The sequence below is a fragment of the Myxine glutinosa genome, chromosome 14 (assembly GCF_964187855.1).
Source record: "Myxine glutinosa chromosome 14, kmMyxGlut1.1, whole genome shotgun sequence".
Lineage (NCBI taxonomy): Eukaryota > Metazoa > Chordata > Myxini > Myxiniformes > Myxinidae > Myxine > Myxine glutinosa.
The window spans coordinates 83,401,549-83,418,970 of record NC_136274.1 but is presented as its reverse complement, the minus strand read 5'-3'; the positions used below and the strand labels follow the sequence as shown (position 1 = coordinate 83,418,970).

General features: G+C 45.2%; 1 protein-coding gene across 2 annotated transcripts in view; it reads left to right on the top strand.

Annotated features, from left to right (window-relative positions):
- The window catches only part of CCNC (cyclin C), a 33,194-nt gene extending 25,327 nt beyond the window's left edge, over positions 1-7,867 (top strand). Inside the window, exons 8-13 of one of the 2 annotated variants that reach the window (XM_068136368.2) lie at positions 3,696-3,787; positions 3,934-4,001; positions 4,216-4,331; positions 4,415-4,533; positions 5,187-5,216; positions 5,493-7,867. In XM_068136368.2, the coding sequence (XP_067992469.1) occupies positions 3,696-3,787; positions 3,934-4,001; positions 4,216-4,331; positions 4,415-4,533; positions 5,187-5,216; positions 5,493-5,535 (468 nt within the window). In that variant the 3' untranslated portion in view covers positions 5,536-7,867. The remainder of the gene's footprint in view (positions 1-3,695; positions 3,788-3,933; positions 4,002-4,215; positions 4,332-4,414; positions 4,534-5,186; positions 5,217-5,492) is intronic. The other variant, XM_068136367.2, reaches the window with a different exon arrangement.
- The last annotated feature ends 9,555 nt before the right edge of the window (positions 7,868-17,422 follow it).

The window sequence follows — 17,422 nt, the reverse complement described above, 5'->3', positions numbered from 1 at the left end:
ATACACACACACACGTAATACACACACACACGTAATACACACACACACACGTAATACACACACACACACGTAATATACACACACACACACGTAATATACACACACACACACGTAATACACACACACACGTAATACACACACACACACGTAATATACACACACACACACACGTAATACACACACACGTAATACACACACACACGTAATACACACACACACATAATAGACACACACACACGTAATACACACACACACACGTAATACACACACACACATGTAATATACACACACACGTAATACACACACACGTAAAAAACACACACACGTAATAAACACACACACGTAATAAACACACACACGTAATACACACACACACGTAATATACACACACACACGTAATACACACACACACACACGTAATACACACACACACACATGTAATAAACACACACACGTAATACACACACACACGTAATACACACACACACACACGTAATACATACACACACGTAATACACACACACACGTAATACACACACACACACGTAATACACACACACACACACGTAATACACACACACACGTAATACACACACACACACACGTAATAAACACACACACGTAATACACACACACACATAATACACACACACACACACGTAATACATACACACACGTAATACACACACACACGTAATACACACACACACACGTAATACACACACACACACACGTAATACACACACACACACGTAATACACACACACACACACATAATACACACACACACACACACGTAATACACACACACACACGTAATACACACACACACACGTAATACACACACACACATGTAATACACACACACATGTAATACACACACACACGTAATACACACACACACACACATAATACACACACACACACGTAATACACACACACACACACACACACGTAATACACACACACACGTAATACACACACACGTAATATATTGTTACTGATCGCGGTTTAGATGTTACTTTGCCGAGCGAAGGCTCCGCGACCGAACAGTTATTCCCCGATTAGAACCCGATTCCACCCAAACGTTGGCCGGATCGCACCGCAGCTATTCAATAGGGAAAAGACAAAGGCGACACGGATGTGAAGAAGAAGAAGAAGAAGAAGACAAAAAGGTTGGAAATACTACTAAATTTATTCCTACTATTTACATGCTCAAAGTAACCAAGGAGAAGGAAAGATAATAAAATAATATACAGAAGGATCAGAGACACAGTGCAATTATTAACTTATACAAGCTTAATTAAATACCCAGGGACAAGACACACAGAACAAACTCACCTACACAAGAAGGGTGGAGGAAAGGAATGAATGCTGGAAGGAGGAATGGGAAGGTTCAGCTGGGGCAGATGGTTCGGGCTTGATCCCGCACGGGACGTCGGCTGGACCTCGACGGCCACCGATGCCACCGCTATCTGGTCCCCGCGGGGTAACGGGTTGAAGCTGCCTGGTGGAGTCAACGCTGCTTGTGGAGCCAAAGCTGCTTCTCTGGCTCACCTCAGGGCGCGTCTGCCGTCTCTGGCGCAACTGCTGGTAATTGACCTTGAACCTTCTCTCTCTTGGCCCTGGTGTCTCCTCACCACCGACAACTCAACGCAACCAACGTAACCACTGACCACTCAACGCCACCACTTCTCACCACCGACTTCTTACCGCAACCAACGCAACCACTGACCCTCCACTGACGACCAACTCACGACTCACTCACTTGCTTCTTGCGTGCGCGCCTTTTATAGCGCCTCCAGCGATCAAGCCGCCGGCCTTCAGGACACGCCCCTCGGTGTGCTCACCTCGGCCCTGGTTGGTCACGCGACCCTCTCGCTCCGCCCTTGATGACGACGGGCGGGCACGCCTTTCTTCCCCGACTCGAGCACATGTTCAATGGTGGTTTTGGAGGGGAGGTAATTGGCAATCGAGGCTTAGCAATGACGAAAGGGGATGTGATAGGAAATGGAGATTTTGGGGATGGGAATGAAAGGGGATCTATTCTCTTTCACTGGTGCAATGGAGTACTTCAATTAATGGGAGACACAGCCTTACCCTAAAACACAGAATAAGAGATAACTATCAAACAGGGGTATTCTATTATTTGGCTGACGTGTATGCTTGTGGACTAATTATGGGATGCCCTTTCACCTTTACACAGCTCCGGAGGCAGGGGGGCGCAGAATAAACAATAATAATAATAATAATAAAGCACACAATCAAAAAAATATACACAGTTCTCATATCCGCAACAATATACACACACACACACACACACACACACACACACACACACACACGTAAAACACACACACACGTAATATACACACACACACACACGTAATATACACACACACACACACGTAATATACACACACACACACACACGTAATACACATACACACACAGGCAGACACAGAGACACACACACCACCAAATACATGAGACACACAGACACACAACACTGGACTGTTCGACAAAACAACCACAGCCACTGAGTGTGGAAGAAGTGCCGTCACTGCCCGGAGCACTCTGGGTGCCAGTGACGTCACAACAATGGCGATGCCTTTCGTACCACACAGCTGGGCATTTCCTCAGAAGGCATTTCCTCAGAAGGAATTTCCTCCTCCCCATGGATGTCAACCCATTGGGATGGTCCATGCTCTTAACTTTTTTTAATGTTGAGAGTCGAGCAAGGAAGCAGCACGTACCATTTTAAAGTCTTTGGTTTGATTCGGCCGGTGTTTGGATCACCGCTGACCTCTCGGACTCGGAGCGGATGATCTAACCATTACCACAACAGCCCACACTTTAATAGCAATTGCAAGGACATTTGGCGACAATGGACAAGTGAACATTTTCATATGAGGGATTTGAACCTGGGATCTCAGCATCATATTTTTTTCATGATTCAAAATGTGAAAATAAATCATTAAATTGCCCTAAACAAGAAAATAATGACAGTTTGCCATGGTGTCCGTTTATCTTTACCACCTCGGGTGGATGTAGGTTATTTTTCACCCTTGTTTGTCTGTTTGTCTCTGTCTGAGGGGGGATATCTCAAAAGGTTGTGGACTGATTCGGACGAAATTTGGTGGACAGGTTGTGAGTGTGTCAAGGACGAATTGGTTGGATTTTGGTGAAGATCCGGGTCCAGATACTGGAATTTTTAAAGTGATTCTTCATCATTGTGATGGGCCTAAAACCGATATACAGCATGATAGTTCAAAAATTTATGGACAGATTCCGACAAAACTTGGTGGACAGGTTGGGTGTGTGCAAAGGATTTTTTGGTGACAATGGTGACTCCAAAATTTTGGTGACAATCTGGATCCGGATGCGAGAATTTTTTTTAAATTTCTCAAACGAGTGTTCACCAATTGTGGAGCACGGCTATTTCAAAAAGTTGTGGACGAGTCACGAGAATTTGGTGGATGAGTTGGTTAAGTGATTAGAAAAAGATGATTCGATTTTGGTTAAGGACAGATCCAGATCCGGTCTTCCAGTGAGATGCAAAACGTAAACTGTTCAGCCTGGTGGAGATATGCGCTCACCACAAAACCCTGAAGAGGCATCCCTGAGAGTTGCCTAATTGTGTGTGTTTTTGTTGTGGGTTGATTGCACTCGTGCATTTGACTCACGTTGCGCAGGATTGCTGTTTAATAGTCTACCACCCTTATCGAGCATTGGTTCATTACATCCAGGACATGGGGCCTGATGAGCAGCTGTTGCAGGCTTCGTGGTACGTATACAAACACGTTGTCCAGAATACCACACCGCTTCCGATCCTTTGACTTCACCCGCTCGCTCGTGCTCTTTCATTTAGCATTATTTATTCTTTCAATGTTTGAGTTGTCATCTTGACGATTTCTCAATGATGCCTCGCAGGAAAATTGTGAACGACACGTATCGCACAGACCTGTGCCTCATCTACCCTCCGTTTATGATTGCACTCGGTAAGGTGGTCATGGTCCTGCTGTTCTGTTGTCTCCGCCCCTATCACTCTCCCCCTACCTTAACCCCTTTTCCTCTATAAAGCTTTTGATCGTTTCGTTAAGGTGAGGTAAAGTTTGAAGAATCTGTGGATATATCGGTGGGAATGCTGAAAAGGACATGGTCTATTTGAAGCAAACATATTGTTCACATTTCTCCCTTTGCTTGCGGTGGCAGCCTGTCTGCACATGGCGTGCGCCATCCACCAGAAGGAACCGCCAAAAGAACATCAGCGAGACTCTCCCAGGGATTGCCGGCACTGGTTCGCTGAACTTTCAGTCGACCTGGATAAGGTGGGTACGAGGTAGTTTTGTAAAATGTACGGTGGCCTGAAGCTTGGAATTGTGACAGGTAATGGCCATTTGTCTGCATCCAGATTCTGGAGATCACCCGCAGCATCCTGAGACTATACGAGATCTGGCAGAGCTATGATGAGCGCACAGAAATCGGGCCTATCCTTGCAAAAATGCCAAAGCCCAAATCTCCACCCAACAAGTAAGAGAGCACGAGCGGCAAAATTGAGTCGCAATCCAACGGTTTATTTTTTTTTTTGACTTCTCAAAGGACATCATTCAACATGTTTTTGGGGCTGGCAGAATGGCCTGGAGGTACGCACATTCACGTATTACCTGTCTAATCTAGGTTCGAATCTCGGATGGACGTTAAACTGGGCATCTTGTCTGCCGGCATTCGTTGTTGGACGAGTAGGCGAGCTACCACCGTCACCCTGAGCAAGTTGCAAATTCCTGCCCTAACCTACAGGGGGCATTGCATCAATGGCACAGCGAAGAACACTGTGATATCTGTAACGCCCACAAACAAATTCCGGCAGATGGGTCACCCAGTTTAACGTCCAACCGAGGGGCCGCGCCCACATTGATCCCTCATCTTGCCTGCGAAACTCCGGCATGACAGTTTATAGCTGGGTCAGGATGCAAACACAGGCTACACAGCTTGGAGGTGAGTGTGCGTACCTGTAGGCCAACTTGCTAGCCTGGGAAATGAAAATATCTCATTTATATTACAGGTCCTCGTTGCATTTCTTTTGTTTCCAGTTTTATCCTCTTTACCGTTCAAGTTTTCAGGTAGGCCTCGTCTGTGGTTTCCTAATGGTGGTTTTGTTCCCGCCCCCACCCCCTCCGTTCCAGCGAGGAGGCTTCAACGAGCGATCACACACTGTGAGTGGCTTTATCTTTGAGATTCCTGTGTTCCAATAACGGGTAGTGATTTACTTCCTTTCCCGGCCTGGCATAAAACTTGTCTTGCGTCGCCAGCGTGGAACGGAACGCTCATTTAAATTTCAGCTTTGTGCTTGAGACATGGCATGGCAACGCTCATTTTGTGCTCATCGGGCCAGCTCTCCGGCATGTTCTTTCTCTTGCGAAACTTTCTGCGCTGCTGCCGTTAATGTTTCCTCCAACCAGTGTGTTGTGATTTTCTGAATGTCTGGATAGGAGACCTTCAGGATTCTACAGAGGTCTCAAGCAGGACAACTGATGCGTGGTTCCTCGTGCATTTCCCCAGCCCACATCATCTTGGAGGAATGGAATGGAAATCGACGACAAACGTTCGTTTCTTGTGGTTATACCGAATGATTTTGAATCCAGGGAAAGGCGTTTTTTTACCGAAAAGTTTATTGAAGTATCTTTTCTGACATGAACCAGTGCTTGTGTGTGTTTGTAATGCATTTGATACTGATGCTGTCTGTTCTAGACAAAATTCCATTTTATAAACATGTACTTTGTATAAGCGACCCGGGATCCGGCGTCGACTTTGATGCAGTCGTTTTTCCAGGATACGAGACGAACTTTGGACAGGGACGAGGTCACTGTTTTGCACGTAAATGCCACGACATGGCAGACCATCCTCTCGTAAGATATTGATTAGTGCGGTGTAGCTTTTGTGACGAGAAGAAGCAAGATTAATATTGCCAACTTGGAGAAATACTTTGTGGCAGACAGATGGATGCTGCAATGGTGGATTAAATTGCGTGTGTTTTTCCAAAGAAAATGCTGTCCCTTGTGCATGATTCTTCGGTGAGGAAATAGAGGGGCCTCTGCCATTGTGCAGTTGAAGTTGCTATACTGTGGATTCAAAACCTTGTGTGAACGCAGGCTAACGACCACCAAAGTGAAACGGTGGGGCAGAACTCCCATCTATCTATTATGTACACACTGTCGGATCGGTGCTAACCCCCGCTCTAGCAGGGAAAATGGCCTTTTAAAATGCATGTTGTGTGTTGTTGTTGTCGGATCGGTGAAAGAAATGACGTAAGTGAGGCAGATTGGAAAATATAACAATGATTTACACTACCGGTCAAAAGTTTTAGAACACCTCAAATTTTCCAGTTTTTATTGAAATTTACGCAGTTTAATGTCTCGATGTACTCTGAAATTAAGCAAAGAACAAATAAACAATTGGAGATAAAAAAAGAAATCATGGAATCATTTTGTTTAACAAAATTTAATTTTAAAATTTTGACTCAGCAAAGTAGCCACCTTTTGCAGATATAACCGCCGAACCCACTCGTGGCATTCTTTCTGCAATGGAAATCAAATATTGTTCGGGAAGTTCTTTCCAACACGGTTGCAGAAGTTCCCACAAATGTGTTGCACTTGTCGGTTGCTTTGCTTTCACCCTTCTGTCCAGTTCATCCCAAACCAGCTCGATGGGGTTTAAGTCTGGAGACTGTGCTGGCCATTCCATGATTTGAAGCCGACCGTCTTGTTCTTTTCCTTGAAGGTAGTTTTGACATAGCCTGGAGGTGTTTAGGGTCATTATCTTGCTGTAGGATGAACCCCTGACCAACTAGGCGTATAAAAGCCACCTTTAGAGGCCATTTTTCCCTGCAAAGCATTTTTCCCTGCAATTTTTCCCCGCCGACCAACTAGGCGTATACCAGAGGGTATTGCATGGCGCTGCAAAATGTTGTGGTAGCCCTTTAGGTTCAGGGTGCCAGTCACTCTGTGCAAGTCGCCGACTGGATCCAGCAAAAGAGCCCCAGACCATCACGCTTCCTCCTCCATGTTTGACAGTTGGTGTCACAGACTGAGGAACCATCCTTTCGCCTACTCGGCGGCGTACAAAAACCATGCGTTATGAACCAAATATTTCAAATTTTGATTCATTGGTCCATATTCACCTTCTTCCAGTCTTCAGTAGTCCACTGGCGGTGCTTCATGGCCCAGGCAAGCCTCTTTTTCTTATTTTGCCATCTTAGCAATGGCTTTCTTCCTGCCACTCGACCTGTCAAACCTGCATCTCGAAGTCTTCTCTTCACAGTTGAAACTGGAACTTGCTTACTTCGACCAGTGTTAAGCTGTACTTGAAGCTGTTGTCCTGTGAGCCACCTATCGCGCAAGCTGTTGACTCAGAAACTTGTCTTCTGATTCTGTTGTGGCTTTGGGTCTGCCAGACCTCTTCCTGTCAGAGCTTCCTCCAGTTTCCAATATACTACTTCCTGGAGTGCAATATTGTCCAAATAATGCTTCAGAGGGTGTAATAACAGTCTTCCAATACTGCTTTTATACAGACAAGGGGTAGGTAATCAAGTAATCAGCAGAGGTTGGGACACCTGTAGGAATTGTTTGCATCAACTTTCAAGGCTTAATTTACTTACATTGCTGCAGAACAGCTGTAAGTTGTTCACCCATTACTTGTTCCCTGAAGATGGCCTTTTTTTACAATATAACTGTGCAATTTACATTATTTTCCCGTTTTTGCTAACCTAAACTTCTTTTTTTTAACCTCGAGCAGTTTACTGCTTACCTTTGTACCATTTCAGGTTATTCACTGGACATTAAACTGCGTAAATTTCAATAAAAACTGGAAAAATTGAGGTGTTCTAAAACTTTTGACCGGTAGTGTATTTACACACATGGAAGCAGGCAATTGTCGAGCACATTATTCACACGTCTTTATTCACCAGGCAAATTCAAAGGTGAAAGGGCATGTATTTACAGCAAAAGCAAAAGGCACAAAAGAGCAGAATTACCTGAGCACGTATTCTTGTAGTCTTACCGGCTCACACAGGACATGGTACCATCATTCATTCAGCGAAGAAGAGAACTGAACGAGAGGCAGTTTGGAGCATGGAGATGACTCATCGCTTACCTCACACAATGAGGAGTGGTTGTATCGGGCCAAATAATATAAGCTGAGAGGAAGGGTGGGTGGGGTTAAGGATGGGGAAGACAGGCACTGGAGTGGTAATGTGGTGTAAGTGTGGTGGAACTGTGAGGTGCACCAAGGGCTCCCTGTGGTCACTGCACACTTGCCTTGCGTTCCCATCACTTCGTTCTGGATCCAGCACAGCTTGTCTTGGACCAAACACGACCGAGCGTAGTTATACCCGGCAGGCGATCCTTCGAGCAGGCAGTGCTCATCATGATGCGTCCCCGGCACACACACAACAGCCATGAACCAATCTGCGTTCTGGGATTTTATACTCGCCATGCCAGGTAAGGCTTTGAAGTGAGTACAGTACATCTGACTTCTGCGTGCCTTTTCCATTGGTGCATGTCCGATGGGGGTGGGTGCAGCGATGAGGCCTGTGAAAGATCCCGCGTCATTACACCTGACGACCAAAGAGAGAACCCCCACCATCCCACTCACATGCAAATGTTCCTTTGTATCGTACATACGTTCAATGATCCGCGGTTATGGTGCGGGTTTGGGATCCTAGGATCCTGGGTTCGAATCCCGGTCGATCGCTGAATTAACGCCGGGGGGGGGTGGGGAGGGGTGACGGCTTGTCATCCTTCCAAGGTCCGCAAATTGAGTACCAGCTTTTGCATCCAAAATCCAGGAGTTTAAACGAGTTTAACAGCAACAGAGTGACAGTGGAGCCACAACTGGATACAATTGAGTTAGGGAATGACAAACAATAGAGTTCGTCGATTAATGGTTTACAAGTATATTCACTATTGCAGGAAACGAGGTGCGCCTGACAATGAGCGTTTGCTCTTTGTCAGAGCGGAGAAAGGTTGTTGTCCTGATGAAAAGCGAACACAAAAATAAGGTTCAAATTATATATCAAACAAGTTTTGATGGAAAAGTATTGTCTTCTATTTTATTTTTCATAAATGCCCCCATTGTGAGGCAACAATAAGGATGGTACTTCCAGAGACCTTCAACCCTGAGTGCCCCTGTAATCAGTTATGTGAAGATGCATGGCTCGTCTAAAACGGCTACCAACTTTGAAGTGTGTACAAAGCAAACGATACAAACGACAGCTTTGATACAATGTTTTGTTTACTGCAGACGGAGTATGTCCAGGTGACATTCATGTCAGCATGAACAAGATGTACAGGCACTTTCCAATTGTTACGGATTCGTCACTTCCGTCTTTGTGGTTTTCATCCACTGGATGCATTTTTAGTTTCATATACTATTATTGTTATAGTTTGGGGAGAGAGGCAAGATGGGGAGAGATGGGGAAGCACACAAACACAACATTTGAGAGCAGGGACATCAGGAGATCTGTGGGAGAGAGAGGGCTTGGGGGGGGGGGGAGGGAAGAAGCATGGGAAGGGGGGGGGGGTGGAAGAGGTAAAAAAACAAAAACGCATGGACACTACTAGGACTTCCAGGAAAGAACTCGGAATTTCAAAAAAGTGGATCTGGGGTGAATTAACCGGGGTAGAAAATATCAAGGTTTTGGAAGGGGGAAGATAAGAGATGGTGGTGAACAGCTGTTTTAACGAGCTGGAGGGAGGAGTGGGATTGAATGGAGTGAGGGAGTTTGTTCCAGAGGTGAGAAAAGAGGAATGAAGGAGTGAAGGTGAGCAGAGAGTCTTGATTTTGGCAGTTTAACCATAAGAGGGTTGCAGGCAGATCTTGTGCGACCTGCAAGAATATTTGGGGAACAGAGCACAGAGAGAGCTGGGGGAGCAAGGCCGGAGAGGAGTCAGTAGAAGACAGAAAGACCACCAACCTGCCTGCGGTGAGTGAGTGAAAGGCCCTCGGAGTTAGCTTCAGCACGGGAGATTCCAATGATTCTGAAAGCTTTGGTTTCAACAGCGTGAAGCCGAGCTAGGTGTGAGGCAGGAGCACCGGCCCAGAGGAGAGAGCATCATTCCATTGAGATGTGGATGAAAGCCTTGGTGTGCCAAGGAAGGACTTCGCACGACGGAGGATGCCCAGTCGGCGACTAGCTTTGGAGGCCAGCTTGGAAATGTGGTTTTCCCAGGAAAGATCATGGCAGAGAGTGAGACCCAAGAGATTGAGTGACAGAACTTCTTTGAGAGGATTGTTGAGAAAGTAGATGGGAGGGTTGTCCAGTCGGTCTTTTCGGAGAGACATCGTGAGAGTGTGAGATTTGTCAGGATTGAAAGACATGTTCCACTTGTTTGACCAGTCTGTGATTTTGTCCAGACTGCCGATCTGCGGGATGAGGTCTGCAGCGGCAAAGAGTGGAGTCATCAGCAAAGAGATCGAGAGGATTTTCCAGAGTCGGAGAGATCATTGATGAAGACCAGAAAAAGCACTGGGCCCAGAACACTGCATTGGGGAACTCCAGCCTGAACAGGAAGGGGAGATGAGAGAAACTCATTCAGGGCCACACGTTGATTACGACTAGAGAGGAAGTCCGCCAGCCATGCGTGGAGATTTCCATGGATACCATAGGAGGACAGTTTGGTGAGCAGAGCATATGTCAAGGGAGACAGCTCTGATTTCCTGTTTGGCGTTGAGAGTCTCCATCGATTGTTGAAACGGCAGAAGTAACATGTCCAGAGTAGAGTGACCTGGTCTGAATCCAAATTGATGATCCGAGATCAAGCCATTGGAGAAGAGGAAGGATTTGATGTCAGAAGCGATGATGGATTCCATGACCTTGCTGATTATTGGGAGAATATTGATTGGTCTGCAGTTGCAAGGATCTGTTTTTGCACCTTTTTGTGTAAAGCAGTAATGTTGGCTGATTTCCAAGCAGATGGTCGATGACCTTGAGCAAAAGAGAGGGTGAAGAGAACAGAGAGAGGGAGTGAAAGAGCGGAAGAACATGATTTTAGGACCCGTGGGCTGATGCCGTCAGGACCAGTTGCAGAATCAGAGTCGAGGGTTGACTGAATGTGGAGATCAACCAGGTTTGAGCGAAAGCCCCGGATGTTTGAGGTCCATACCGTTAATGAGGAGAGAGGGGGAGCATTGGGTGCATGACAGGGGAGGGGAGGCGTAGGGTAAGATGAGGAAGAGGAGGAGGAGGTCGGGAGAGCTGTTGATAGTGTGTTGGAGATTTCAGAAGAGTTAGGAGAAAGGGAAGGATGAGGAGGACAAAAGGTTTGATGGTGATAGGATGAGGCACAGTGAGGTGTTGTTTGAGGTGGCGGGAAGGGCAAACCAGAAGGTTGGAGGAGGTGGAGGTGAGAATTCGAAGGGAGACAAAGTGGGGAGGAGATGGCTTTGAGGGGGAGGTGGTAAAGGGGAGATTTGGAGAGGGATAGTTGGGGGGGAGATTTGGAGAGGAGAGGTGGTGGGGGAGTTTTGCAGGGGAGGGTTGAGGGGGGAGTTTTGCAGGGGAGGGTTGAGGGGGGAGTTTTGCAGGGGAGGGTTGAGGGGGGAGTTTTGCAGGGGAGGGTTGAGGGGGGAGTTTTGCAGGGGAGGGTTGAGGGGGGAGTTTTGAAGGGGAGGGTTTCATTCCTGTGTTGCACCGTTTACTGATCCCTCAGCTTGACCCTTTTCCTGTCCAAGCTGAAAACAACAAAAAAAAAACCTCAATCTGCCATTCACAGAGACTCCTTCATTCTCTGTCCCCTCTTTCTCATTATCCCGAAACTGAATCTTCATTGAATGAAATATTTCTTCCTTTAAAAGCCCTTTATAACATATTAACTAGAATGACACTTTGACGTCACGACGTCAACCGATATGCCTCCACCCACATTATTACACCATTATCATCATGCTTGTACCAAGTTTGATTTAAATCCATTCAGCTGTTGTCAAGTTGTCACATTTTTACCTGACATGACCTCTGACCTTTGACCTCTTGATCCCAAAATGTAATCATTTCATGTTTACATCATTATACATACCTGTACCAGGTTTTAATTTAAATCCATTCAGCTGTTCTCAAGTTATCACATTTTTACCTGACATGACCTCTGACCTTTGACCTCTTGACCCCAAAATTTAATCAGTTTATGTTTACATCATTATACATACCTGTACCAGGTTTGAATTAGATCCCTTTCGCTGTTCTCAGGTTATCGCGGTATCGAAAACCTATCACAGACGGACGGACGGACGGACGGACAACCTGAAAACAGCACCTCGGGTGACTTCGTCGCCCGAAGCATAAAAATGCATTTTAAAATGACTCGCACTCATTCCTACTCCGTCAAGAACCGTTGCATTTTTCTTCTTCTTCATCATCACTTCCTCTTCCTTTTCACAAGGCTTATTTTCCAAAACATTTTCACTCCGAAAAGCTTCGTTCTTCCACCCTCCTCTCGTACCCCCAGCTCCACTTTCCTCCATGCTTTCAATGGAAAACTTTTTTTCCACCCCTCCCATGAAGTCTGTCCTGACAAGTCATTTTTGCCGAGGTTGTGTGCGCACTCCGATCTATTCCCTTCACGTCCATTAAATGTTTGAACGCAATGGCAGAAAGAAAGTGAAATGCCAGATGTGCCCCTCATCCGGAGAGCAGAAAATTAGAAAAGATAACAAGTGGGAGTGAAAAAGGATAGAGCTTGAGATCATCATCATGATCCATTATCATCATGCTTGATTTTTACCCGACATGACATCTGACCTTTGACCTCTTCCCCCATCTTCCCCCATCCAAAACCTTGATCTTTTCTACCCCCGCTAATTTCACCCCAATTCCACTTTTTTGAAATACCAACTTTTGTCCAGGAAGTCCTTGGTGTCCTTGTGTTTTATACTTCTCCCTCCTCCCCCCCTCCCTTTCCCACGCCTCCTCCCCCCAAGCCCTCTCCCTTCCACACATCTCGCTGCTCTCGGATGTTGTGTTTGTGTGCTTCCCCTTCTCTCCCCATCTTGTCTTCCGCTCCCTCTTTTTGGGTATTTTGTTTATCTGGTTGATTTGTTTGTGAAGTAAATGTTAGCTCTTTCACGAGCCTCGATTCAGTATACAAAAAAAAAGATTGATTGATTGTATGTTTGATTGATTGTATGTTTGATTGATTGTATGTTTAATTGATTGACAGGAATTTGTAATTTGTTCAGGGTACTTGTGATAACTCGCCGACTCTTGCGAAGGATACCATGGGATCTTTAATGTGTGCTCAACTCATGGCGGCCGATGGGACACCAAGCTCAACATCAATTCGAGGGACGGCACGTACACTGATGAATCACCTTGCCCGTGAAACACCTGGATGACAGTTTTAGTTCGGTCGGTATTCAAACACAGGCTAGACAGCTTAGAGGTGAGGTTGTGTACCTCTCGGCCATCCTGTCAGCCTCTTGACAAGATATGCAAAAGGGAGGTTTCTCTTTATAATCAAATGGAACAAGGAAGAATAAGTTTAGAAAGAACAAGGAAGAATAAGTTTAGAAAGAACAAGGAAGGAATAAACATGCTAGTGCATGTAATCCTTCACATGTGCTGAAAACATGCATACAGTGTACGTAATCCTTCACATGTGCTGAAAACATGCATACAGTGTACGTAATCCTTCACATGTGCTGAAAACATCCATACAGTGCATGCAATGCTTCACATGTGCTGAAAACGTCCATACAGTGCATTCAATGCTTCACATGTGCTGAAAACATCCAAACAGTGCATGCAATGCTTCACATGTGCTGAAAACATCCAAACAGTGCATGCAATGCTTCACATGTGTTGAAACCATCCATACAGTGCATGCAATGCTTCACATGTGCTGAAAACATCCAAACAGTGCATGCAATGCTTCACATGTGCTGAAAACATCCAAACAGTGCATGCAATGCTTCACATGTGCTGAAAACATCCAAACAGTGCATGCAATGCTTCACATGTGTTGAAACCATCCATACAGTGCATGCAATGTTTCACGTGTTAAACCATCCATACAGTGCATTCAATGCTTCACATGTGCTGAAAACATCCATACAGTGCATGCAGTGCTTCACATGTGCTGAAAACATCCAAACAGTGCATGCAATGCTTCACATGTGTTGAAACCATCCATACAGTGCATGCAATGCTTCACATGTGTTGAAACCATCCATACAGTGCATGCAATGCTTCACGTGTTAAACCATCCATACAGTGCATTCAATGCTTCACATGTGCTGAAAACATCCAAACAGTGCATGCAATGCTTCACATGTGCTGAAAACATCCAAACAGTGCATGCAATGCTTCACATGTGTTGAAACCATCCATACAGTGCATGCAATGCTTCACATGTGCTGAAAACATCCAAACAGTGCATGCAATGCTTCACATGTGCTGAAAACATCCAAACAGTGCATGCAATGCTTCACATGTGCTGAAAACATCCAAACAGTGCATGCAATGCTTCACATGTGCTGAAAACATCCAAACAGTGCATGCAATGCTTCACATGTGCTGAAAACATCCAAACAGTGCATGCAATGCTTCACATGTGTTGAAAACATCCATACAGTGCATGCAATGCTTCACATGTGCTGAAAACATCCAAACAGTGCATGCAATGCTTCACATGTGCTGAAAACATCCAAACAGTGCATGCAATGCTTCACATGTGCTGAAAACATCCAAACAGTGCATGCAATGCTTCACATGTGTTGAAACCATCCATACAGTGCATGCAATGCTTCACATGTGCTGAAAACATCCAAACAGTGCATGCAATGCTTCACATGTGCTGAAAACATCCAAACAGTGCATGCAATGCTTCACATGTGTTGAAACCATCCATACAGTGCATGCAATGCTTCACATGTGCTGAAAACATCCAAACAGTGCATGCAATGCTTCACATGTGCTGAAAACATCCAAACAGTGCATGCAATGCTTCACATGTGTTGAAACCATCCATACAGTGCATGCAATGCTTCACATGTGCTGAAAACATCCAAACAGTGCATGCAATGCTTCACATGTGCTGAAAACATCCAAACAGTGCATGCAATGCTTCACATGTGTTGAAACCATCCATACAGTGCATGCAATGCTTCACATGTGCTGAAAACATCCAAACAGTGCATGCAATGCTTCAGATGTGCTGAAAACATCCAAACAGTGCATGCAATGCTTCACATGTGCTGAAAACATCCATACAGTGCATGCAATGCTTCACATGTGCTGAAAACATCCAAACAGTGCATGCAATGCTTCACATGTGCTGAAAACATCCAAACAGTGCATGCAATGCTTCACATGTGTTGAAAACATCCAAACAGTGCATGCAATGCTTCACATGTGCTGAAAACATCCAAACAGTGCATGCAATGCTTCACATGTGCTGAAAACATCCAAACAGTGCATGCAATGCTTCACATGTGTTGAAACCATCCATACAGTGCATGCAATGCTTCACATGTGCTGAAAACATCCAAACAGTGCATGCAATGCTTCACATGTGCTGAAAACATCCAAACAGTGCATGCAATGCTTCACATGTGTTTAAACCATCCATACAGTGCATGCAATGCTTCACATGTGCTGAAAACATCCATACAGTGCATGCAATGCTTCACATGTGCTGAAAACATCCAAACAGTGCATGCAATGCTTCACATGTGCTGAAAACATCCAAACAGTGCATGCAATGCTTCACATGTGTTGAAACCATCCATACAGTGCATGCAATGCTTCACATGTGCTGAAAACATCCGGGGCTGCTGGTTGCATCATTGCTGGGAGTGCGGCTGTGCCGCTGATGTTTGTAGAAAGCCGGTACTTATTTTGCCGAATTTGGAAGAACGAGTCCACCCGCAGACTGCGGGAGGGGCAGGAAGGGTCACTCCTCTTTGGGGTACATAGATTAAAGTCGATCTATGGTCGGGTCTCCAGAACATTGGGTTGGGTGTGTTCATTTACCAAGTTTCTTGTAGAGAGATCGCCAAGTGGTTTCATCATTCGAACAAGCAGTCCATTCAAAACCATTAAGGAACGGCTGGCTTGGCAAGCGCTAGCTAGCTGCTTGGTAAAGGAGCACAGCCCGGGCTTCCTCCCTTTCAGTTTCCTATCAAACACCAGGAGCGAGTTTCAAAAGTTCGATACGAAAAACGCCACGGCAGTGGCAGAAAGGGCCATGTTATTAACTCACCATTTGTGGGTTATATAGAGTACAGTAGATCTTCGCTCAGTTCTGTAAGTGAACCTTACTTCACGGAAGTCGGGATTCCTCCAAATTTCTTCATTTAGTGTTATAAAGAGCATTAGCGACTGTTTAAAAAGCTAAGCATACGTTTTTGTGGTCTATAATATTTTTTTCTTCCTGTACAAGCCGTTGCTCCCACGGAAACACCATTAGGCAAGATAAAAAAAATGAGTTGGTGATCGTCCTTTTTTCTCAAAAGTTCGGGTAGGGAGGGAGGTTTTTATTTTTATTTTTTATTTTTTTTTCCTACTTTCCATTGAGTTTTGTTGACATGGAAAAATATGAAATAAAGACTCCTTTCTCCTCAAAATGATTTAATTTCTTCATTCATCTCACAGATTTACAGACATTGCCCAAATCTCTATGAAACACAGTGTTTGTGTGATTTTGGATGATGTTGAATGTCCTAGCTGAGCTTGGTAGTGAAAGGGCAAGACACCTGTACATGTATATACACCATGACATCGGAAAAACAGATAAACACCATGCCCTTGGCACCTTGGCACCCAAGTACAAGAAGCATCATCATGGGCAGCATTCATGAGGACACTAAAAACAGTTGGTCGACTATCGGGTTCCATCCTGTGATCCGTGGCCGTGTCTGCAGCCAACACAAATTTGAGAAATGAGCCAAGAGTCTTTGTCACATCAGAAACTTTGCAAGCTGGTGAAACTTTCGTCATGTCAGTTTTACTGGGGCCGGCGAATACTTTGACAAAAGTACCGCGTGTATCGTCAGGCAATGGCTCCCTATCCCCATCATACTTGCCGTCTGAGAACTCTGCATAGAAGTCCGAGATTGTAACATCCAACTCGGTATTGCACGCAAACCAGTCCTTCACCGTCTTGGAAGAGCCCTCACGGGCTATTGATGCGATCACAATAGGCATTTCAAGCCGATTCTAGCACGAATCGATACAGATTTCAGCGGGAAAAATCTCACACAATAGCCGCCATGAATGGCTAACGTAAAATGGGTGAAGTTGCCTGAGGCACTTGCGACGCTCTGCGCAGCACGCACTGCGCATGCGGTGCAGACGGCGCCAAATTTGACTGAAAAGATCGTTTTTGAATGATTTTTTTCAAAATAAAAAATAAAAAAAGTTTCGGGT